The sequence below is a fragment of the Serinus canaria genome, chromosome 5, assembly GCF_022539315.1.
Source record: "Serinus canaria isolate serCan28SL12 chromosome 5, serCan2020, whole genome shotgun sequence".
Lineage (NCBI taxonomy): Eukaryota > Metazoa > Chordata > Aves > Passeriformes > Fringillidae > Serinus > Serinus canaria.
Genome location: NC_066319.1, coordinates 44,759,560 through 44,784,589, shown reverse-complemented (window position 1 = coordinate 44,784,589; position 25,030 = coordinate 44,759,560). Strand labels below are relative to the sequence as shown.

At 34.9% G+C, this 25,030-nt stretch overlaps 1 protein-coding gene across 1 annotated transcript in view; it reads left to right on the top strand.

Moving 5' to 3' along the window:
- The window catches only part of EML5 (EMAP like 5), a 92,282-nt gene that overhangs the window by 32,524 nt on the left and 34,728 nt on the right, over positions 1–25,030 (top strand). The window contains exons 6-20 of the mRNA XM_030240564.2: positions 1,117–1,252; positions 2,607–2,808; positions 3,893–4,030; positions 4,735–4,991; positions 6,998–7,210; positions 8,143–8,310; positions 9,595–9,701; positions 10,117–10,235; positions 15,856–16,042; positions 17,806–17,911; positions 19,188–19,281; positions 21,088–21,188; positions 22,399–22,601; positions 23,685–23,796; positions 24,765–24,892. Of these exons, the coding sequence (XP_030096424.1) occupies positions 1,117–1,252; positions 2,607–2,808; positions 3,893–4,030; positions 4,735–4,991; positions 6,998–7,210; positions 8,143–8,310; positions 9,595–9,701; positions 10,117–10,235; positions 15,856–16,042; positions 17,806–17,911; positions 19,188–19,281; positions 21,088–21,188; positions 22,399–22,601; positions 23,685–23,796; positions 24,765–24,892 (2,271 nt within the window). The remainder of the gene's footprint in view (positions 1–1,116; positions 1,253–2,606; positions 2,809–3,892; positions 4,031–4,734; positions 4,992–6,997; positions 7,211–8,142; positions 8,311–9,594; positions 9,702–10,116; positions 10,236–15,855; positions 16,043–17,805; positions 17,912–19,187; positions 19,282–21,087; positions 21,189–22,398; positions 22,602–23,684; positions 23,797–24,764; positions 24,893–25,030) is intronic.

The window sequence follows — 25,030 nt, the reverse complement described above, 5'->3', positions numbered from 1 at the left end:
GTCATGAGTACTCCAGAATTCTCACAAGTCACATTGTATCCTAATTTGTTCTGCAAGTGTTCAGCTCTTTTTTCCCCCAAGAGCCCATCTCTCCTTGCGGATTGCTTTGATCTTTGCAGTTAAACTCATTACTATAAAATCTAGACCCTATCCGAAGAACTGTTGGAACTTTACCTTTATTTCTTTACAAAACTGAAATTTCAGACCAATATTTTAGAAGATGTGTATATTATTGGCTGGTCTACTTTCTTTTGGACAGGAATTAGAGACAGATTTTCACTTCCATTGTTTCTAATGCTCTCTTGTTTACTTTTGTCATAGCTGAATATTATATACTTAAAATAAATATAAAACAATTTTTTAAACTTCTCATAGGCTTATCAGCTAAAGTTGCCCTTTCAGTAGCTTTGCTTACTGAAATGTGTGAGTTTTTTCTGAGCATAAGGCTAGTGAGTTATGTAGGTAATTAAAAAAAGACCAATAGTGTGTATGCCATATATGATGTTAAATCAAATATAGTGGCTATGTGGCTATAGTATCTTTATTTTAATAGTATATGTATCATCTTTGCATCTTTGTTATCCTGAAGAAAACATGTATCAAGTGAATTGAAGAAAATGGGTTAGGCTTTGTTTCCTGATGTTTGCCTTTGAAATAATAATCTCTATTAAGTTTTCAACAGTGTAGCATAATCATTGTGTTTCTTAAGTTTTATTTCTAAGTTTGAATTTTAAATCAAAAAATAAAAAAATCCCAGATGTTTTTTGCATTGTTGTGTAGCAGCTGGGTATTAGCAACAAAGCCCTAAAGCAAGCCTAATAGAGATCATGGGAAATCTTCATGCTGACCTTTATTAGAGTTGGACCAGGTCCTAAGGCAAGAGAATAAGAAACCAAGCCCTTCCTAGGGATGAGAAGCAGCATCACCGTGATGAAGATCATCAGCAGGAAAGCATTCTTGCAGCAATTCGCTTTCTATTTATCACTTGTTGTTAATTCTGCTTTTTTGGAGTTTGTTTCCATTTCTGACTTTCTTGTATTTGAAGCTTGTATTAGTTGCATACTGGTTTTCTCCAATCTATGTATGTTGCTAAAAGTGACTTTCTTCTCTCTTTAGGCAGGAATTTTCAGCATGAATGCATGTGAAGAGGGGTTTGCCACTGGTGGCAGGGATGGCTGCGTTCGCTTGTGGGACTTAAATTTTAAACCAATTACTGTGATTGATCTCAGGGAAACAGACCAGGGGTATAAAGGTAAAGAGAAATTTGTTGCTGTCATTATACCAATAAGACAGGAAATTTATCAGTGTTTTGAACAAGAAAAGACTTTGAAACCCAAAGTGTTGTTTTATGTACATTACCATGAGCTATTTGCTAGAAATAGAATAGATCATGCCCACTAGTATGAAGGTCACAGTTACTTTTACAAACAGTACATATGATGAGGATCTAGACACAGATTTAATTTTTTAATGCATATTGTTTCTAGAGCATAGCAGTTTTTTACAAGGAACAGTAATGCTTTAAGAGAACTTTAGGCAGTGAGATCTCCAGTGTGAAATGATGGAGTAAAACAATTTCATTTGCTAGTTATCCAAATATTCATTAAAACTATTTGGATGTTATCTACAGTTTTGTGAATCTTAGAACAGTGCTTACTTGTAATTATGACTTCAGTTACAGTTCATGTCATGCTAAAACTTTACATGGAGTGTTTCAGATACTGTTGCTGTAATGACTTAGGATAAGAATACAAACACGTACTGAAGCACTAGCGCCACTTACAATATTGCTTTTGTTGGCATTTGGTTTTCTTAACCCCCAGTCACTTTTGTTATCTTCTAATATCTTGCCAAGAATTTGAAAATGTGTTAGAATGTCTGATAGCAATGAGATACTCAGGGTCAATACATAACTGATTACAAGTGAAGTCTTTGTATGGTGTAATTGACATGGCATTCCCACCAAGACTATGAAGTATTGCAGCAAGATGGAACACATTTCATTTTAAATATGGCATGCAGTAGAGTAGCTCTGTTTTAAATTTAAATTTATTCAGCTGCTGCATCTCAATTTTGATGCATGTTGCTGAAAGCTGTTTCATTCAGTTTCATTCTTTCAGACTTATTCTCACAACCAGTTGTCTCCTGTACTTCTGATGTAACAGACTCTTACCATAAACTTTTGGCTTGTCAAATGCCCATGACAGAGCAAGCAGTTTTAAAAAAATCTTACATTGAATAAAATCAGTTTTCTGACTCTTTTCCCTCCACTCTTTTTTTTTTTTTAAATATATACTTCTGAGGTTGTTTCTATGGCCTGTCCTCTTGCTCGTTTTCTTAATTGTGTTTTCTGCTACTTCACTGTCTTACATCTTGGTGTAGCCTATATATATCCTCCAAGTAGTCATGAAAAAGTTTGTGTTCTGAGGGCAAGTATGCCACTATCTATGCAATAGATAAAAAGAGTAAAGAAGTAAATCCAGGAATAAGAGAAGGGATATTGGGACTTCTTGACATTTTCTTGCTTTTATGCTTTGTCTTTTGCTAGTTTACTTTTGTTTTACAAGTTCTGAGGATGTGTCTCTCAGTAACAATCTCTTCTGCAGGTCTCTCTGTAAGAAGTGTTTGCTGGAGAGGAGACCATATACTCGTTGGGACACAAGATAGTGAAATTTTTGAAATTGTGGTGCATGAGCGTAACAAGCCTTTCCTGATAATGCAGGGGCACTGTGAAGGAGAGCTCTGGGCTTTGGCTGTCCATCCTACAAAACCCCTGGCCATGACTGGAAGCGATGATCGATCAGTCAGGTTAAATTTTGTTTCTTTGTTAAACTGCATACGGTTTTAGGCAATCCACTCATTTTGTAGGTAACCTGGTCGAAATGTACGCACTTTAAAGTTAGTAAAATGTGGCATTGATGTACTACTACAGTTAAATTACGCAGGAAATGAGTGCTCTCCAGTAATAAAATGCAGTGGAAGGATGTATTTCCTAAAACCCCCCTATATATGAAATTTGAAAACTTGTTTAGGCTAACATTGAGCACTCATAGACAAGTATCTTTTAAGTCTTTCCTTTTTTAGGAGGTATGTTAAGCATGCACAGCTTGTGATGAAAAAAGACTGCGATAAAAACTTATACATTTTACTCTTACCATATTTACTTTTCCAAATCCTGCAAATTAACTTTTAATGTGTGAATTTCATCAAACTCAGTCCATGCCTTGTAAACAGAATATAAATGCTCAGAAAGCCCACCAAATTTCTCCCTCCTACATGTTCATCTCTGGGTTTTTTTTGGTCAAAACCTCCTTTTCTTATGAGTAAATGTATTAGCATTTTTGTTAAATATCTTAAGTGCAACACAGTTAAGCAAATCAATAATTCTATTATTATTATTATTATTACTCTCAAATTCCAGATATGATTGTAAATAATAGATAATCTACCTTGTTATAAAAAACTCGCATATTTGAATATTGTTAGCTATAAGGAGTTATCAATAATGACTTTTTAAGAGGAAAAGTTGTTTATACTGATCAAAGTCTTTAATTGTTATTTAATGTTTCTGACTAAAATGATTAGCAAAATAGTGGAATTTTTGCAAGAGTGATCTAAAAGCATGTATTCTCATATGTTATAATTTTTATATTCAACAAATCAAAATCAATCTCTCCCCACATTTTCTCAGAGATATTCCCACTTTTTAAAATATAATTTTTTTTTTTGCTGTATGCATAATTCACACCTATGTCTTAGATTTTCCTTGTGGAAAATTATTTTAAAATAGGGACACTGCCATGTCCAGCGCTGTGCAGAAACTGAGGGCTTCATCTTCTCTGTGACAAAGGTGCACAGCCATTTTACATTAGCAATAATGACTTTACTTTAGGATCTGGAGTTTAATAGACCATGCTCTGATTGCCCGGTGCAACATGGAGGAGCCCATTCGCTGCGCCGCCGTCAGCACCGATGGAATCCATCTTGCCCTTGGAATGAAGGACGGCTCTTTCACTGTGCTTCGAGTCAGGTGTGGTACAAAACTTCAATGTAGATATGTTATTAATGTTTTGATCTCTTGGGGACAGGCATGTGGTCTCTTGTGATTTTGTTTTAAATTGTGGAGGGTGCTTTGGTTTTTTAAATGTTTGCTACATATGTTCGTGCTGTTCTATAACAACCCATTTAAAAAAGTGTACTGGTCTATTTGCAGAGAGTGGCAGTGCTCTAGGAAATGTTTTGCTTTAGGTTTTATATTTATGAATTATCGTTGAATTACTAAGAAATAAATTTTTATTACTTTGTAAATTGCTCCCATGTGTTGGAATTCTGCTGTCAGCACATCATGCATACAAAACAAGTCCTGCCTTGTGCTGCTGTGATCCCATGGTTTTAAAGGAAAAATGAGATTGTCTCATGTCAGTGAAGTTTCCTTCCATGGGTGAATAAAGATCTCATCATCTACTTGATGAAATTTTCTTGTGGACCCAGCTTGAACACCTCCTTTTGTTCACTGTCCTTCAGCCCAGTGAAGCACCTTCTTGTGTCACTGTTTTCTTCTTTTTTTTCCTCCATGAAACCCTAACCAACTCTAAAAACAGCAGTGTTGTGTTTACACACTTCATAGTTAGGTTCAATATATAATTTCACAATCTTGTTTGCTTTTTAGACTGGGAACTTGACAGTGTGCTGAGACTCTTCTCTACTTATGACATGCTTTCTTTCATACTACAGAGATATGACTGAGGTTGTTCATATCAAAGACAGGAAAGAAGCTATTCATGAGCTCAAATATTCTCCAGATGGGAATTTCCTAGCTGTTGGCTCCAATGACAGCTCTGTGGATATATATGGTGTTGTTCAGCGATATAAGAAAGTTGGGGAATGTGTTGGATCCTTAAGCTTCATCACACATATGGATTGGTCTTCAGACAGTAAATACTTACAGACCAATGATGGCAATGGAAAGAGACTTTTTTACAGAATGCCAGGTAAGGTTCTGGGTTGCCTCCGTGCTGTTTGGTACTTATAACAGAAATAACATATAGTAGTTTTGTAAAAAAAGAACCCAGATGTAAATCCTGGTTCCAAGTATGGGGGTATAGATGAAGGGTTTTATAAGTTCATAAGATTATTTGCCACATTTGAGTAAGTACAGCATTTTTCTGGCAACGTTCCTGAAATATTTTTAATCCTATATGTTTAGTCTTCTTTCCAGTGTACGTTTTTATACTATAGATGCTGCCTTAGAATTTATTTTGTTTCTAAAAATAAATTTTTGCTCCCACTTTTTTTAGAAGAATTAAAATGCAGCATTTAAATTAAATTTTGCAATAGCATAACAGCTTTGTTCTTATAGAGCTTGGATAATAAATAAATTATTATTTTATTGCACTGAATGTTTTTTAAAATGTGTGGAATAATAGGTATGTTGCAGCTCAGAAGAGGCATTTGGTTGTCTAAAACTATGCAGCAGATTGAGAAATTCAACTTAAAAGAGCTTTTACAGTGAGGAACTTTGTGATAACCCTACTATTGCAAGTATTTTCAAGACATTTTTCTTGAAAACCTGACTGAAGTGTCCCACAGTCTTGAAATTATTTCTATTAAGGTAGTTCCCTCTGTAGAGGACATATGCACATATCTTAAACCTTGAAATTTAAGTAGTCCCTTTTATAATATGCCAATGACAGTATTTATCACAAGGCCTGACTTCTGTCTGTTGCATACACTATTTACATAATATTCTGTATTCTTCCCACTCATTTTTGTGGTATTTTTATTTGTAGTAACTGTGTATTATCACCACTTTTTATATTGTTCCTTCATTCTTACACAGATTTATAAAGATTCATGGTTTGCAGTGTACATTATTCACAGGTTCTTGGAGCTTTTTATGATTCTCTACTGAAGCATGCCATTATTCTATGCACAACTTTAATTCTGTGCACTGAATGCAACAGAAGATGTGTAAGAAAAGATTGTGAGAATTTAATTAGACAGTAACAAACAGACACAGGAGGAGCAATTTGAAGTTGTAAGATAGCTTTCAGCTTGGAGTTTCTTCATATGTTAGAATGTGGGATTGTGAGACCTTGTTTATAAAAAAACTTTATTGAAGTTGGTAGAGTTAGAGGAATCTCCCATACATTTTAAAGTAATGATCAAATTGTGTAACACTTGAAATTCAACAAGGATTTAAGGAACTTACAGTTGTCTGGCAGAAGACCTGCAGGACTTAGGTATGGATATAAACAGTATTGTTAATCATAGTTTACGTGGATTAGTGACTGAAAGGCTGGGAAGTGGATTGTTGTCCTGCTCACCTTCTGCAGGTGTGTGTTCAGTCTGACTCAGCTTTCACCTTTGCTTGCGCTGTTCTTGCATTCCTCCAGCCCTTGGCTTCTGGCCCTTCCAGAAGACACAGTACTTATTTGATGGGCCTTTGGTCTGACTCAGTTCCTCAGCTCTTACCTTGTGGGATTGGATCAATTTCATTAGAGATAGAGCTGGTGAAATAATGGAACAAGGATCTAAGCACAAAATAGGTGGCTTTAGTAATTTGCAGTGGCCAGATGTGAGTTCTTCAGTTCTTGCTCTAAATAATCCAAGTTTCTGCAATCATTCAGCAACAGAATTTTTTATGAACTATATCTTAGAATGATTAAATGTTTTTTTGATAAACATTTAAAAATGGTAAATGTTTATCAGTGTTTTGATACACATTTAAAAATCTTACTCTACAGCCTCAAGTAGATACCAAGAAATAACAAAAACTATGAAGTACCAAACCTATGATCTTCGGTTAAATAGTCTTGAGAAGTTTTCTTACTGATACTGTTGGTCATAAGAGGCAGTACTAGATTAGGACCATTTCAGAAGTAGGTTTTTAATTCTGTTTCACTTGGTTTCATTTTTTAGAGAGTTTTTAAAAATGTTGCATTCCTTAAAATTGCATGAGTGAATATTGAGAAATGGCTCTTTATTTTTTGCTTAGGTGGAAAAGAAGTAACAAACAAAGAAGAATTAAAAGGCATTCAGTGGGCATCATGGACCTGTGTTTCTGGCCTTGAAGTTAATGGAATCTGGCCCAAATATTCTGATATAAATGATATAAATTCTGTGGATGCGAATTTTATTGGTCAAGTTATGGTTACAGCTGATGATTATGGAATAGTAAAGCTCTTTCGATACCCATGTCTAAGAAAAGGTAGTGCCTTTTAAATTCAATTAAATGCATATTTTTAAGTTGTGACTATTCAAGAAAATGTATTAGAAGACTGGAAAATTAAATGGCTTTTAATATCACTTTGTTCAAAAAGAGTTTAAAAAAATGGGGGAATACCAAACTTTAAAAACAGCACCCAAAACATTCATTTAAATACATAAATATTGAAGACAAATCCTAAGACCTATCCATGCAGTTGTAGCCAGCATTAAAATTGAATGATGTGTAGAATGAAGTTCTTCAAACAGCTCTGAAGCAATGAAGCCTTTCTGATCTAAAAAGATTACCTATAATGGAGTGCTGTTAGGAACTTAATTTCAGTAACTCATCCAATGATTGTGTTGTGGTTATGTATCCATGAAAATGTTGACTGGATGTAGCTGTACTGCTACCACCAGTTCTACTGCTAAACGTGGGAGGAGATTAATTGCTAGAAGTGCTAGCACTGACATTGTACATCAGGAACCTGTGCTGCATGCATGTACATGTATAAGGGGGTGTTTTCACAGACTTAAATCCACATGATTTAAATAACTGTCCTTTTTCAAAGGAGAAGTAATAATTTTACTTTGTAAAAAGTAAAATAAAATTAATACAGTGAAATTTTTTAAATCTCTGGTACACCTCATACAGCATTATCATATGTCTTCTGTTCTTGTGTTTGACTTGATTAGGGTATTATATTTTGGAACCTAAACTAAAAAATGTATCTTACACGTTAAAATTTGCAAAAACTGCAAAAAGTTATGGCAGTTGATTAAAATACCAGTAGAAATTAGAATATGTTTATTAAACACTACTTTTTCTATGGGTTCTTTATTATGATTTTCTGAGGGGCTTCTGAAACATTTATTTCACAAATATTGAGAGCTATTTTTATTATTTTAATTTTTTTTCTTTTATTCTTGTTCTAGGAGCAAAGTTTAAAAAATATCTTGGTCATTCTGCTCACGTGACGAACGTCAGATGGTCGCACGATCACCAGTGGGTTGTCTCCATCGGGGGAGCTGATCATTCTGTCTTTCAGTGGAAGTTTGTCCCCGACCGCAAGTTGAAGGACACTCTTCATATAGCACCCCAAGGTAGGGAACTCACTGAAAAAAACACAACAGAAGGCTAAAAGAGAAGGAAAATTCTTTGGTGACAGTATTGAAATAAATACTCAAAATTTTCAGTCTGCACAATTACAACAGTTGTTGTTCTTTAAACTTTGGATGTGCCTGAAGCGCCTGATAGAGTTGCCAGTACCTCTAATATTTGCCACTACCCTGTTGTCTTGGTTTGGCATTAATTGATCTTTGGCCAATGGTCAAACCATCACATCTGTGTGTTCAGGCTAGCAAGGGTATGAAAAACCTTCACTGCTGTGACTCTTTTACCAAGAAAAATTTTAAAAGTTCAAACACAGGTATGAATTTCTGAATTTTGTATATATCACCCTTTACTAAATTGACAACAGCTGCATGCTCAAGTGTCACTGGAAAAATAACGGTTTTATACTAATTTGTTTAAAATTTTGAAGTATTTAGATGATAATTTAAGTATTATAACTGATAATTTTATTTTTTTAAAGCAGAATATAGATGTCCAGTGTTTGGGAAAAAATGAAGATCATGTTTCCACTAGTGACTAATTAAACAGTTATTCTCATGAGGTTCCTAAAATCAAAACAGTTAACTCACTGTCTCCCTTGAAAATTCCTAAAGGAATTTAGAGAATCCTCTGGGGAAATGAGAATATAGAGTTACAATAAAATAGGCTGTTTCACCATTTAATTGCTCAGATCAGATGAATATGTATCAGTGTGGATTTAGCAAACAGGTGAATAAATACAGATTCAGTGCTGACCTTCTCAGTGACAAATGCACAAAGAAACAATAATATGCTCTTCCCACATGTCAATCTTTTCATGACTACCCTTTTTCTCTGCAGTCACAATACATTTTTCCTCTTTCTTCCCATCTATAATTTTTTCCCTCCCCCTAACCTACTTGAAGAATTTCTACTTGCATCAGTGGCTCACTTTAACATAAGTTTCTCTTTGGAGCCTTTGTTAATTTTGTGCAAGTCTTAGTTTCTGCTTTATACTCATTATTTAATTATCTTCTTTATCCTTTCCTCCTGTCAATAAAGCTCATGAAATTATTTTAGTTAATGAAAACTAACTCACTCCAGCACCCAAAATTATCATATTTATGGCTTATTTCCTGTGTAGCAGCAGAATTGTTCCTGTCAATTATTAGCATTTTATGTTGTAGTTAACATAAGCATTGATTATCAAACCAGAAACTTTAAGCAGTTAGTTTTAACTTTCTGGCTTGTAATTTAGGTTGCTTAATTTTTTATTTCTGTTTTCTTGGTGACAGAGAGTCTGGTTGATTCTAATAGTGATGAATCAGATTCAGATCAGTCTGATGTTCCAGAGCTGGACTCTGAAATTGAACAAGAGACACAGATCACCTATCGTCGACAGGTAACGATTTTAGTTTTAATGGCAGTTGGAAGCTTCCTAGGGTTTAAGTTGGTCATTTATGAAGACTGTTGAAATCTCAGAACTGGGGAGACTGCACAGGAACTGACCAAAAACTTTAGAATTTTTGTTACCTGATGCATTCAAAAGAACAAGCTTATTAAAATACAATGATTAATTAATAATTGCAACTAAGATATTAAATAATATTAATATTAACAGATATAAATATTATTACATGCAATCTAGATTGCAATTTACAACCAAGTTGCACTATATAGTCACCAGCTACAGGTATTGGAGGGTTTTTTTCAGTTATGTCAGAATAACATTTTCATGAGTGAGAACAGCAGCTGAATTCTCAGAAACATGTTTTTCAAATGAGTCTTTTAATTTTTAAGTATGCTTTTTCTTCAAGGTTTACAAAGAAGATCTACCTCAACTTAAAGAGCAATGCAAAGAAAAAAGAAAAAGTGCAGCTTCTAAGAGACGTGAGCGAGCCCCAGGGAACAGTATAAGACTACATTTTGTTCATGGGTATGCAAACTAGCATTCTTTAAAATATACAAGCAGACTGATTTTGTGGACTGGTGTTGAATCATCTGATTAAAGACTTCCATGCCTGTTGCTTTATGATTTGCTTTTTTTTATATATCTGTAGAAATAAATTGACATTAAATAAATAGAAAGCTTTGATGCCAGCATACTAATTCTACACATGAATTCTGAAATGAATTTGCACTCAAACTTTAGCTGGTACTTATTGTTTGAATGCAAGTGACTAAATAAAGTATTCAGTAATCTCACCCATATTTTCAATATCTGGAAAGCAGTAGTTCTCTTTGGTGTATGATTTTGATAGCTGGAACAGAAACTTTGTGTAGTTGAAGATGACTGGGTTCTGGACAAAGTGGTGTTTGTAGCAATGATTTATTAAAAAAAAAGTATAAGATATTTGTACCTAGTCTGAAACAATTTACATGTTCCTTTCTTAATTTAGGAATTACATGTACTTCTTAATAGGTCTTGTAAGTTTGTTAAAAATGAGTTCTTTTTTTGGTGCTATTTTGAGTAGCAGAATGACTTTTGGATGCATCCTTGAAATCTTACCATTTCATCTTTAGGATTAGTAGTTTCCCATAATTCTTCATAAGTGAAGAATTTTATCAGAAAAATGTTGTGGTGTTTTAAAGCAAACTGGTACTAGATGTCATTACATTAGAATGATGATTAGAAATATAAATTCTCTTGATATAAACCAAAACCAAAGCGTTTATTCAAGTAAGATGTTGCGAGTTAAGTTTTCCTTTCAAAAGATAAGTCAAGTCTTTGCAGGAATACAGCTTCTTTTCAGATGTAACTAAATGCAGAGAGAAGTTATTGATACTGTCTTTATAATGGCACTTAAACAATTGTAGTAGGCTCCACATGCAATGCTTAATAAATTCATTGGCTAAGAGTAGTTAATATTCAAATCAGAAATTTTGTCTGCAGAAGACATATAGTAGCTCTGAAAATTGTGACAACTGGGAAGCTTGGTACAGAGCTGGAGTTTTTTATTTCTCCTTTTGGTGCTCCCAAATTCTCAGTTGAAGATTTTTATATCTGTATAGAGAATGCATTAAGGTGGGTAGCTGCTGTATGTAGTCTTTAAAAGTTGGTCTAAGAATAAAACCAAATGATCCCCAAGAAGATGTAGCACAAGCAAGGGCCCTGGATCTTTGGTATTATTGTTATTTCCTTCACAACAGAAGTGAAGCTTGACCAGAATATCCAGGAATGACCAGAAGTAGAATGTCCTGTTGAGTTCTGTCTGGTTACCCTATGGGCATCAAGGAAACTAATGAAGAATCCATGCTGAACAACAGATTTTTCTCAATGTCCAGGCTGTTAACTTTAAAGTGACCCACATCCAAGTGAGTAATAGGCATATTCTCTGATTCAGGAAGTCTGCTTTGCTTCATCTTTCTTTAGCTGCAATGGAAATGTCTTGGATGTTCCTTGAAAATGTGAGAAGTGGTGCTTTTTTTAAATTAGGGGAATCGGAAGCTTTTTCCTTTCTTTGGTTTTGAGCTTGTTGATGTTGTGTTTTGAATTTGTCAACTGCTGTGAAAGAAGAACTTTTAAAAATCTCTTGATAACCTGTAAGAAATCTCTTAAACCTCTGGTTACTTCCTGTTTTGGAAGGTAATAAAATTCAGAGTATGTGAGCCAGCTTCTGACTAACGTGGATGAGGAAAGAACTTCTAATAAGAGGTTCAATTTTGCCTTTCTCTAAGAGATCTGGTTCAGTCATGATCAGAAACACTTTGTTAAATTGGTGTACAAATTTGGCCTCTTTTTGATTATTCCTGTATTTTAATTCTGCCATGTATTTGGCAGGGTGGTGGTTCAGAACCATGAACTATTCAGAAGAACCTTTTTCTTGGACTCGATGCTTATTATGCTTTTTTTTTGCTGGCAGGAAATAAGGATGCACATGTAATACTCATGCCCTGTATTCTCTCAGAGCTATGCTGTTGATTTCACAAGAATGATTTTTTATATTTTTGAATATTTGTAGAATCATAGAATGATTTTTCAGTGTTCAATGTATTTAAGCACAATCTAGTTTGAATTTCAGGATATTCAATAAAATAACCTTACCACAAGATCAAATTTGGTAGCAGTTTCAAGATGACATGGGAATGCTCTGTGAGGAGAGCCTTATAACATCTTGCATGGATTCCTAAAAGTTCCTACAAATAGCATCTTAACGGAATAGCCTATGAGTGGGTCCTCTTGAGAAAAGTACTGCTATGCAGAATATTTTTTTTTTAATTAAGTCTCCACCTTTTTTCTAAAGACTCTGTTCTCAATCGTGTTCATTTTGACATTTGGTTCTTCTACAGATTTTGGGGGAGGCTTGGGCTACATGTGGAAGCTTCCCACATATATTTGGAAGAGTAACAAGCAAATTTTGAAACTCTTATAGCATTAGACAAGCGATGGACATTGACTCTTTTCCCAGAGAGGAGAGTACTTGGGAAGTTTCCTGTTAGCTGGATATAGATGTGTAACTTGCAAATGTGGGTAGGGTTCAGCTTCAGGTTACAGAATTCACAGTGATGTGCCCATAAGGAAATGGTTTTATGTGTATGTCTAAACTTCCATCACAGTCATTGGAGATTCAGTCAGTAATCAGTGGAGTACAAGGAGGGATTTGGCTCAGGTAAAATGAAAGGCTGATGGTTGGCCAGCTGAGCAGCCCTGCAGGCTCAACGGGCTCTGTTGACTACAACAGTGTTGATTAAAATGTAGGAGTTAATGTATCTAATAAACATGTGGACACCTATGTTTACATGTCTTAATCTCAAATTGAATGCAGCCCCTGCTATTCATGACATTGGTAATGGCAGTTTCTTTTCCCTGTGTAGCACTTAGGAAGCTCCATCTTCTTCTGATAGTTACTGTCACATTAACTTGAGTCAATCCTGGATAAATAACTATGGTAGAATGCATTCTTATTTTCATTGTGCCTTGTTATATATTATTCAGTAACTATAATACAGAGCTTGCTTTCATTATTACTTAATTTATAGTTGCTAATAAAGATGCCTTGTAAATTTCTTTGGTTTGTTTTCTGCATGTGAATAAATTATTTCTCTTAATGCTTTTTCAGAGATTAGCTAGTAATGTCAGTTCTAAATTAGTTTAATAATATGGAGATGTAAGTATTTTGGAACAGTGTAGAATATTCTTAGAGAATGATCTACATTGAAATATGCTTCTTTTCATTGCTGTTTAACTTGGGCCCATCACTTTCCCTCTGGTAAAAAGTACCTTTATTGTCAAGGAGTTAGTAAACTGGCCCATGGGAAAGACCAAATGTGTTTAATGTGGTGACAGGGTCTTTGTTGGCAATACTTGATATTTTGGCAAAATATTTTGTATTTTAATTGTAAACAATTAATTGTACAAGTTTTTGTAATAACTAGAGGAAACTAACTAAAATTCACTTCTGTCAGAAGAAGTTAACTGTTTTCCTGCATCCTAGATACATTTTGGGTATTTTGAGTAGTCCTGTGATACATGGCAGTGATGTACTCAGTTCCACTAGGTTTAATTTAGGGTATATAGGCAATTGTTATGATGAGCTGGGAAAATTCTGAGTTTCTGGGTTGTGTGTAGGAGGACCTGAAACCCTTTTACTGTCTTCACACCTTTTACATTTATAGGTGACTGCTAAGCTTGCAAGAAATTCCTCAATGTCCAGTATTTCTTTCAGCATGCATATTTTCACAGATATTAGGGTTTTGTTTGGTTTTTTGTTTGTTTGTGTTTTTAATATTCTCCTTTAGGGTGAATATTTGGCTTTTTTTTTTTTTCTATTACTTTGTGCTTGCAAAGACAATCTAGTATGTTTAGCTGAGTACAGTGCAGAGTGAAGCACAGGAAAATGATGTCTGAGCAACAATAGGTTCAGGTATCTTCTTTGGCACTGTGCCTGCCTTTATAATCCCTGCCCCTCACTGAGTGTTGTCATGTCCTTAAAATGGTGATGTTACATACTGTGATAGGTTATTTTCCTTTCCTTTCTTCATAGTTTCTGTAGGTCATTGTATATTCTGTTCCTTAAAAACCTAGTGGCTGTACATCTAAGAAGGCTGTGAGCAGACAGCACTCTGTGTTAGGCAGAAATCAGCTTCCAAACATCTGCACGTGCTGCTCCAGGGGAAGGTTGTTAGTGAAGGATGTGGGTGGAGGGAGAGCAGAACAGGACTGAAGAGCCTGCAGTTGTATTCTGAGTCTAGGTTGTTGGTGACTTTGAAAAGAGTAGGGAGATATAGCTGAGACTCAGATCAAATCTGAGGAGAGATTCAGTTAGAGACCTTGAAGGGACACAACTCAGCAGACGCTGAAAAGTTGCTGGACTAGGACCAAATCTGAAGTTAAGACTCTGCTTGTGAATACCAATCACCATCCTAAACAGTGAATTGAAGGGAGCCTTATTTAAAAGCTTTATTTCTGTGCTATCACAATTTTTACTGGTTTAAGAAGTTCGCTTCTCTTTTTTTGTGATTTAATGAGACCCAGCTTTCGACTTCCCCGTATGGCAGACAGTACAAAGCTGGGAGGAGAGGCTGGCAGACCCAATGGCTGTGCTGCCATCTGGAGGGACCTGAACAGGTTAGAGAACTGGGCAGGGAGGAATTTAATGATCTTCCAAAAGTTTGAGATGCAAGTTCATGAAATACAATATTCTTCTTCTGGGGAGCAGTGGACCTGGGTTATCTGCTGGTCTGTTTAAAAACTGTGCAGTGATTTTAGTAATTTTTCTCTAATCACATACAACGACATAAATACCATTGTGTGTGATGTATGTGAGCCAGCTGAAATTCTTTCTATTTAAATCTGTTCCAAGTATGTGCTCTGTTGTTTTACAGCAATGCACAGACCTAGTGTTTACGAACATGGAGCCATGGCGTTTGGAATATTCATTAAACTGAAGTTGATCAGCTGCCTTACAGATTCATTGCTTCCCCAGTGCATATGGTTGCACTTTGTACATAAGGAAAGATGGATGTAACTTCTTGATCTTAGTCACACCTAGGAAGAAATGAGTGTACTGAGATAGTGTATACAGACCTTAGTTGGTAATTGGCCTGCTCATGCCAGTTCCAGTATCACTATGAAAGCAGAAAGGTCTTCCTTTAGAAAAAGAAACTGTTCTATAAAAAAAAGCTTTTTTTTTCTCTTATCAAGTTTCCAGTAACTGTCATGCTTTGCTGCCTGATTTTTGAGCAGTAGGAAATAGTCAAAGCTAATACTTTGGACATTCTCTACTTACTTAACTACGTGTTGCATGCCTAACTTCTCCACATGGTCTGAAAAAATTACCAGCTCTTACTTTGTCTTCTAAACTAGCTGTGGAAAGCAACAATTAAGTGCCACTTTTAAACTAGTGCTTGTAGTACTAATGGCTACGTAGTAAATTAGATTGATAAATTGATGTTCCTTTAAGAATGGGAAAGCATATTCACAATTTTAAACTCCCAAAACAGTAATTGGTAAGTAAGGTGAGTTTTACACGCACAAAATTCCCCAGCATAACTTTATGTCAGTTTCAGTGTACATGTGTGTGGCTTTGGTGAACAAACCTTTTCTGTTGGCTCAGTTACAGGGGTTATGACTGCCGGAGCAATCTGTTCTACACGCAGACGGGTGAGATCGTGTACCACGTGGCGGCGGTGGGAGTGGTGTACAACCGGCAGCAGAACACGCAGCGCTTCTACCTGGGCCATGATGATGACATCCTTTGCCTTGCTATCCATCCCTTAAAGGACTACGTGGCAACGGGCCAGGTAGCCTTCATCTTTGTCTGCAATAACAATCTGAGGTTGTTGCTACTGAATTTAGAAAGGTCCTGGGGGAAGAGCATCCCCCAAGATGTCTACATTTACAGTCTGCAGTCTAGATTTATTCAGATGAAGGACTGCATTTCTGTTGCAGATGGGATAGTGGTAAAAAACTGACACAGAAGTGTTTTTTACATTTATGTGTATTATGGTAAGAGTATATTCTCCATAGTTTTTCTGAACATGATTTAAAACTAAGAATAGATTAATATTTTTTATTCGGCATTATGTTGCAGCTTCTTGATAACAGGTGGAGGAAATGTGCAGATAAAATATATTTTTTTTAACATCTGCTTGGTGAAGTTATCTGTGTTAGCATTGCATTCATTTCCTATTTTACAGTATGAAGTGAGCAGTTGTTGTTAGTCTGGCATTCCATTTTAATGCATTATGTTTTTCATTATCACCTTTACAAAAACTGTGTACTGATTGTGCATACAACAAAGGGATGGATGTTGCTTGAGTTCATTTTATAATACTAACAATAGTTAATTTTATCTTTTGCCAGATAATTATTTTGGATAAATTACTTTCACTCATGTATTCAAACAAACAGTTCTTCCAGTAAAATATTTATACACTAGGACTTGAAGGCTTGAGGTGATATTTCATGGTTTTTATTAATGCTTATCGTTTTTATCATTTTTGCTCTTGTAATTTTATAATAAACTTGAAAACATGTGAACTGAATTTTTAACTAGAAATAAACTTTTGTTTACTATGCTTCTGATTTCTAAAAAAATGTTGAGATTAACGTAACTGTGGGTCAATTAAGAAATTAGCCCTAAACATAAGAATTGAATTGATTTAATTTTGGAGTAGTAAAGGCTGTGAATAAAAATGTCCCTGAATTTGCAATAACCTCTGCTGTCAGGGAAAGATACACTCCATTATATGCTGTTTTATACATACACATTGCATATTGTTGTATACTATGTTACATGAGGAAACTACGTAATGCAGTAATCAAATTTCTTATACCACCCTGGTTCAGATCTTCCTGATAGTGGATGTTCTGAAAAGCTTTATGAATATTTCTTGTTAAGTTTGTGACAAAACCAGAAAGAGATCCTAGTTTTTTCTGAGCCTTAAATGCAAGAGACTTTTGTTCTGGTTTTGCAACCCTTTTATTTGTGCAGTGTGGAGCAAAACCCTTGGAATAGCAAATAATCTTTTAAGTGCTGACTAATAGTGCTTTTGTACATAGTTGAAAAGAATAAGCTGTATTCCATTTCTACCAGGTTTCTTGCCTACACTAGTGCATCTTTGTGCCACAGGTATCAGTGTATTAGAATCTGCCTTGTAATGACACCAGAGAGCAGCAGAAGTCACCTTGATTTCTGAAATGTAGAGAAGCTGACATACTAGCAGTAAAAATAGCCTTTTATTTTTAGACAGGGAATGATTGATGAAAAATTGATGGAATAAATATGCTACAGTGCAATCAATGAAGGGCTTTTTTTCTGCCCCACCCCCACAGGAGGACTTTAGTTAATTGTGATTAATGTGCCTAAGTCAGCTGGGAAATGGTTTTTGGGAAGCAGCAAAAGGAATAATATTCTGCTAGCCAGACAACAATAATACTAGGAAAATTCTATCACTGTAATTTATTTTCAAATGCTTTTTGAGGTATTAAGAATACTTTTTAAACAGCTGTGTAAAATAACTGAGAAATGAAAAAAAATGGCTATGAATATGTCTACTTTCAGGTTGGTCGAGATTCCTCAATACACATTTGGGATACAGAAACAATAAAGCCACTCTCAGTATTAAAGGGCTATCACCAGTATGGTGTTTGTGCTGTTGATTTTTCAGGTAATAAGTATTTATTTATTTATTTATTTACACTTTTTCTTTCTCTGTGAAAATACAAGATAATCAGTTCTACTGAGAAGCTGGAGGTTCCTTTACACTGCAAATTTTGTATTAAAAATATTCTCCAGTGTTCAGTGTCAAATGAGAGATGCTGCCTTATAATGAACATTCATTAGATAAACCTAATGAATGTTCATTATAATCTAAACCTCATTTGGAGTCTTGCACATAGGAAATGCAAGAACAGCCACTGTCCTGTTTAACAGCTGAGCTCAGAATTTGTTTTGGATGCACAAGGCAGGTGCACAGATCTGGAGTTTTGTGTCTGCTTTACAACTGTGTAAAAAGCTTTTTTTTGAGCAAATTGATCAGGTGTGCAATGTTTTCTTTGTTAAATGAAATCCTGAAAGCCATGTGGAAAGCACACTGATACATTCAGGAAGTCCAGTCAGGGAATTCTGGTCAGAAACACAGGCTCTGTCTCCACCTTAAACAAACATAAGACTATCAGTTAAATCCCTTGAGATTTTTACACCCCCTACATTGAATTCCTGTACCAATATTAAATTTCCTCTGCTCCAATAGCTTCTACTCATTCTTAATTGTTTGTATTTCCTGGATAAAATCTCTGAACTCACAGTGACGATGTGTGATCACAAAGATGAATGGTTTGAGGGTTTTGATGCCTCTTACTTTGGTTTCTCCTTTTTCAAGATATGAATCTCATTTCTCAAATTCTGACGTGGATATATAGCAGTTCCAAAAATGGATACATGTCAGAAAGTCACTGATCTAGAGTGAGCACAAACAGCTTGTTTATTGAAGGTTTATGTGGAATATGTGTCAAAACTTTTCCAAGACTTCATAGTACTAAGTTTGAGGGCATTTTGCAAATTTCATGGTGTGGCTTCAGTGCTTTCCTGTTCAGAAATGAACAGAGATTTTCAGAGTGAACATAAAATTTTCACAAGAACGGCCTGTAGTGAATGTTTTTGTGCAACTATGTCAGCAGCTAACAGAACAAGGGATTTAATGTGAACAGAGAGCTTCCAAGTTCAAAGTTGAGACAAGATAATTTGAAGTGCTACATTTCATCCCAGTTTAAAAGCAAATAGATGAAAAAGCATACCTCTAAAAACAATTTTAGAGGTACAAACAATTTACTTGTTTGTACATTCTTATAATATTCGTGAAGTTATAATATTTTTAATATGATTTCTTATTATTACAACATAGTTATCTATCTACTCTCTTAATAATAAATGTATTATTCTAGCGGATGGGAAACGATTGGCTTCTGTTGGAATAGATGATAATCACACTATTGTACTCTGGGATTGGAAGAAAGGAGAAAAGCTTTCAGCAGTAAGGTAGGAATTTAACTACATTTTAAAATCTACCTAGATTTACTATCAAATGTCACTGAGACAAATATATTCATTAAAAATATGAGTTCTCTAATAAATTAATATTTTCTGTTGCATAAGTGATGCAGGCAATAACATTTATGTCATGTTAAAAACTTTCTGTGGAAGAAGTAAATGAAGGTCTGCTAGTCCACAAGAACTATTACAGTGACTGCTCAACTGGTGAAGAAAGATGGCATAGAAGACATTGCTGTGTTCTGAAATATTTTCTTTAAAACTCTTTGCGCTTGTGTTTGCCCTCCTAAAGATGGTGATATATGGTTTGTTCAGATCTTTTTCATCAGAGGTCACACCTTTCATGGAATAGTCATTTGCAGTTGCTTTGCAGAGTTCTTTTTTCTTCAGGGTTCTTTCCTTTTTCGTTCTGGGTCCTGACCAGCCTAATCTGACTTTGAAGTCAGCTCTGCTTTGAACAGGAAACTGGTCTAGGTAACATCCAAAGGTTAAATATTTTGAAAGATTCTTTGTGTCTGTGCAGATTATTTAATACATGTTTATTAAATTGTTTTAATCTACAAGATAGAATCCTATTTTTAATGTTGAGTAATATTATTTAAACCTTTTACTTTTTTTCTTGCTTTAAATAAAGCAGTAGTGTGAGTGGGTTTTGTCCCATTCTGTCTGGACTCAGTGCTTATATTCTAAACATTGTTCTAGTTAGATTTAAAAAAAATTTATTATACTCTTTGCAGTACAGTTTAAAAAGTGTCAGCTTCCCTTTCATCCATATTGCTCTTCAATTTAATTGACTCTCATTTTATTTTTAAACACATGTTTAATTTCTTATTCACTAAAGAATGAAAATTCTGAATAGATGATGTAGTTAAAGAAGGGTACTCTGTTCCCAGTTACTTGACAAAAGCCCAGGTAGCTTGGCTTGGCTGCTCTGAAGACATTTATCTGCCTTTCACCTATTTTTTTTTCCAATTCTCCCACCCACAAATCAAAGGAATTTATTAGAATTTTTGAGAGCAGCATTTGATGATGACTGTGAGTTTGGAAAGAAACTGTTTCGTGCATTCAGCCAATAGTTCATCTAGTGAAAGGACAGAAAATAAAAGATTATTGCCACTTTTAAACAAGGAGCAAAAATTAGGCACTGGGGCCTCTTCTGCATTTTAAGTAAAGAAAAATAATCTATAAGCATTGCTTTGCATAGATGGCAAACATAATTGAAAGCTGCTTTTCAAACTGTAGGACTGAAGCAAAGCATTATTTTTATAGAAGCATAGTAAGAAATTCAAAGCTCAAAAGGTTTACAGTTGTTTTTAGAACCAACTCTAATTTCCATCAAAGATGTAATAGCAGCATAATTTTTTTTCTAACAAAACCAGAAAAATCAGCTAAATGGTGAATGACAATGGCAGTTTGTTTTCAAGATAAGCAAACTTAAGATTTTTGACTTTACTCCTTTAAGTGTCATTGTGAGCTATCAAAGATATAAATGCCATATACCCAAATGTAGTGCAAATACATTTTCTTTTGCAAAGAAAATGCCTCCTTGTGTCTCTTTGAAGTAACATACTTACTCACCTGCCTTGGAAACTGAAAGGTAATGAAAATAGAACAGGACACAGTATGCTGCTTCCTTAGTTTTTTACTTCTTCATTATAAACTATTAGTAATGATTTTAAAGTAAATGTAAGCAAGATAGAGCAGGTGTACATAAAAATAAAAAATCCTTCTCAACCCTATTTAAAAATATTAAGAGTTAAACTTGTATTTAGAAGATTTTGCTTTGCATTTCAGGGGAAGCAAAGATAAGATTTTTGTTGTTAAGATTAATCCCTACATGCCTGATAAATTGATTACAGTTGGAATTAAACACATGAAATTCTGGCGGAGAGCAGGTAAGAACACTTTGCAGAATTAGAGCATATTCTGTTTCTGACAGTATAACTATTGCATCTCTTGCTCTGTGTTTTGTGCATGAAAGGCAAATGTTTTCTTTGTCTATCTCTTAATTAGTGTTGCCCTAGCAGTAATAATGTTAATTGGTGTTATGGCAGTAGTGGAAATTCTTTTTAAGAGCAATCTGCCATGGAGCTAGAGCTACGTAAGCAGAAAGACTGCATTTTCTAAAGTCTGTTTTTATATCTAGTAATGATATAAAATTTTTACAGTGCTGCTCTAAAATCATAGAACAGTTTTTGGAAGAAGAATCTTTATAGCACATATGCTGTAAAAAGGTATAAATAATGTTACGGTATAAATAATATTAAGGTTATAAAAAATTTGCATACAAAATTAAGACAAAGTACTTGAAGAGGACACATCTGCCAGTTGAGAGCTCTTTGTCTAGATACCTCTATTGATCTTGAGAATTAAAAACCAAGGTTAATTCTGCTTGAGAAATTTTGAACAGTGAAAAACCCATTCCCTGATACTTGTGTGAATGTGATTGTTTCACACCTCAAATCATATATAAAGACACATGTGCTACAGAAGACTTGCTTATCTGCTAAGAATGTTCTAATTATTCATGCAGAATTTATGTACTTGAACTCCATGAGTCCTGATAAAGATTAGTTGTGTAGAGAAAACTGTGGGCTGAAAAAAATTACACTGTTTTTCTCAGTTCTAGCTCCAGCAGAAATTAGCCAAGACGGCCTGAGACCAAGGTGTTGATGTCTATGTAAATTATTAATTTTCAAAACTGAGCTTGCTATCTATACAAAGAAAAAAGTGTCTCAGAATACTGACTAAAAGAGCTACTATAAAGTATTTAGAAAGAAATCTTAACTATGATAAAAGCTTGAAGATTATTATTTTGAAGAAAAAAAAGTAGCTTAGTTAAAAGTAAAGCTGGGTCTTTTGGGTTTTGGTTTTTTTTTTTGGTTGCTTGGGTTTGGTTTGTTTTTGTTTGGTTGGTTTTGGTTTTCATTGTAGTGAAAGTTGACAAATAATAAAATTTATTTGTGAGATCTCTTCTCAAACTCATTTTTTTGGGGAACATGGGTGGACTAAAAGAAAAGAACTTGTTGCTCTGGGTATGGTTATCTAGTTCTTGTACTGTAGCTCCAAGCAGATGTCTAATGACTTGTTTTTGGTCTGAACCAGGAGGAGGACTAATTGGGAGAAAGGGCTGCATAGGTGCATTGGGAAGAACTGACACAATGATGTGTGCAGTGTATGGCTGGACAGAAGAGATGGCCTTCTCTGGAACCTCCACGGGGGATGTGTGTATTTGGAGAGATGTGTTTCTCATAAAAACTGTCAAAGCACATGATGGTCCTGTGTTCAGCATGCACGCATTGGAAAAAGTAAATAAACTGCTCATTGCTTTTTTTATGTCTGGACAAAAAAGTCTATGATAAAGCCAAACCTTTCCCTGACTCAGGAATGTATGTTCTTATTTTCATTACAGAAAAGCCTTGTGTGGTCCAGATTCAAAATAGTGTTTATGCATTAGTGCAGAATAGTGTTTATGCAGTCTCTTATTCTTGTGATGTAGCATGCTGTTTTTCAAACCCTTGTGGTCGGTGACATCTTATTCAGTAATTTTCATAAGGAATTGATTTAAGCATCAGTGTGTCCAATGGAATATGTGAGCTTGTGAGAGGGGAAGATCATACTTGTTCTGTTTTGTAGGGTAATTACTGTCTACCAATAGATAAATTCAATCTGTAAGTCATTAAGTACTTTCTCCAGATTCGTGGCTTCTTTTTAGCCCAGGAAAGCCTTAAAGCATGTGCTTAAATATGGATGAGTGTTCCAGTTAGATTACTTTTGTCTTTAATATTATGTATGTGTTGGTGTTTCGCTGTGTTAGACCAAGTCACTCCACTCCCAATATTTGCATTTCAGAAAAGTAGCATTGGACAACATGTATTTTTCATATTAGAAGAACTGAGTGCTCCAAAGGAGAGAACTAATGATTTCAGTATTAACCATAGCTGTTGCTTCTTTAAATACCTGTGTATAGTTTTTAAAGACAGAATGACACAAATGCTCATGTCTTTCCAAAATATAAACACTAATCAAATATTCGCAGTACTAAGTCTTGTTTTGAGTAATGAGAAGAAATGCCAAAGGGATATGGAAGCTAAATATTGAGGAAAAACACTCTAATATGTTGGTTCTTATTTTTCTAGAATGGTAGAAGCATATAGGTTAGAACTTCTAAATCCAGCCCATGTACATGCACTGTACAGAACTGTTCTGCCTTCATCAGGAGGAGAAATCACTCATTCTGTTGCTCCTGTTCTTTTCATCTCTAACATCTGTAGCTCTGTGCATTACAGTGTTGTATAGAGTCCATTTTTCAGTATTGGCAGAAATCACTGAAAAAGTAAGGAAAGGTAATAATCAAATGTAACTAGTGATCTTTATTTCTTTTTCCCCAGGGATTTGTCACTGGAGGAAAGGATGGGGTGGTGGCTCTCTGGGATGATACCTTTGAACGTTGTCTCAAAACCTATGCCATCAAAAGGGCTGCTCTGGCTCCTGGATCCAAAGGTTACAGAGACTTTATCCTATGCTTTGTCTATTTTTAAAGTACTTTCTTTAGAAATCTTTGCAAAATTTCCTCAGTAAGAGGGAATCCACATTTGACATAATGAATACTAAAATAAATTTTTTAAAAGATTTATTGATTTGAAATAAGTAATTTTTCTGTTGGGATTGGAGTTGTGTGTTGCAGAGTGTGTTGTTTGCACACTTGGTGGGTTCAGGTCATAATATTTAGTTTATTATGAGCCTAAATTAGTTGATCTAGCTATAAGTTTCTTATCATGCAGGTGTTTGCTTGCTACGTTTTGTTTTTATTAAAGTGGTAAGCAAAAAGCCTCTTATATTTCTGATGATGAAGTATCTTACCTGATCTTTTTTTTTGTTTTGGAGAAAGGAAGGAATTCAGAATTGTGTTTAGTTTTGTAAGGTATTAGTAGGTAATTTTCTGTAAATGCATATGTCTTTTGAAATAATTAAAGAACGTTTTCATTCCTATTTTTCCCATTTCTACCACTTATTCTTGATCTTAATGCTAATTTACACTTCCCTGTATTTTCCTTCTGGATAGTTTTTCTCTTCCATCTCCTTCCCTTAAAATTATGTTTGCTGTGTTCCAAAGTGGATGATTTGATTTTCAGACGTGATGAATGTAAATACTCATTAATGAAAACATTGTACTCTAGAGTGTCTCATTCTCATGGCTTGTTTACAAGAAGCTAGAATTGGAGGTACCATAATTGGAGGCAATATAGTGTGATAGTTGATAACTAGCATGCACAGAGTCAGGCCTATTAAACTTCTTGATGTATTGCTGATTCCTCACAAATGAATCCAGACGTGTTGTTTTGTGCAGGAATGTTTTCTACAGTAAGAGAGTAGATTTTTCTACAGTGAGAATGTAATGTGCCTAAGTGTGAAAAATCCTCTTTAAGCCATAGTTGAGAATCCTATCTTCTAACATTTTCATGTTCTAGGTCTCCTCTTGGAAGATAATCCTTCTATACGTGCCATATCGTTAGGACATGGTCATATTCTAGTGGGCACAAAGAACGGTGAAATATTGGAGGTGGATAAAAGTGGACCAATAACTCTGCTGGTTCAGGTATGTCTTAAATAGCAGTCCAATATGTCATACCACTACCATGATTTTATTTCTCAAGTAAAGACTTGTGCAGTAAGAAGCACTTTAACTACAAATGAAGTTAGTGAGTTACTATCACTTTTAGTTAGACTAGACCAG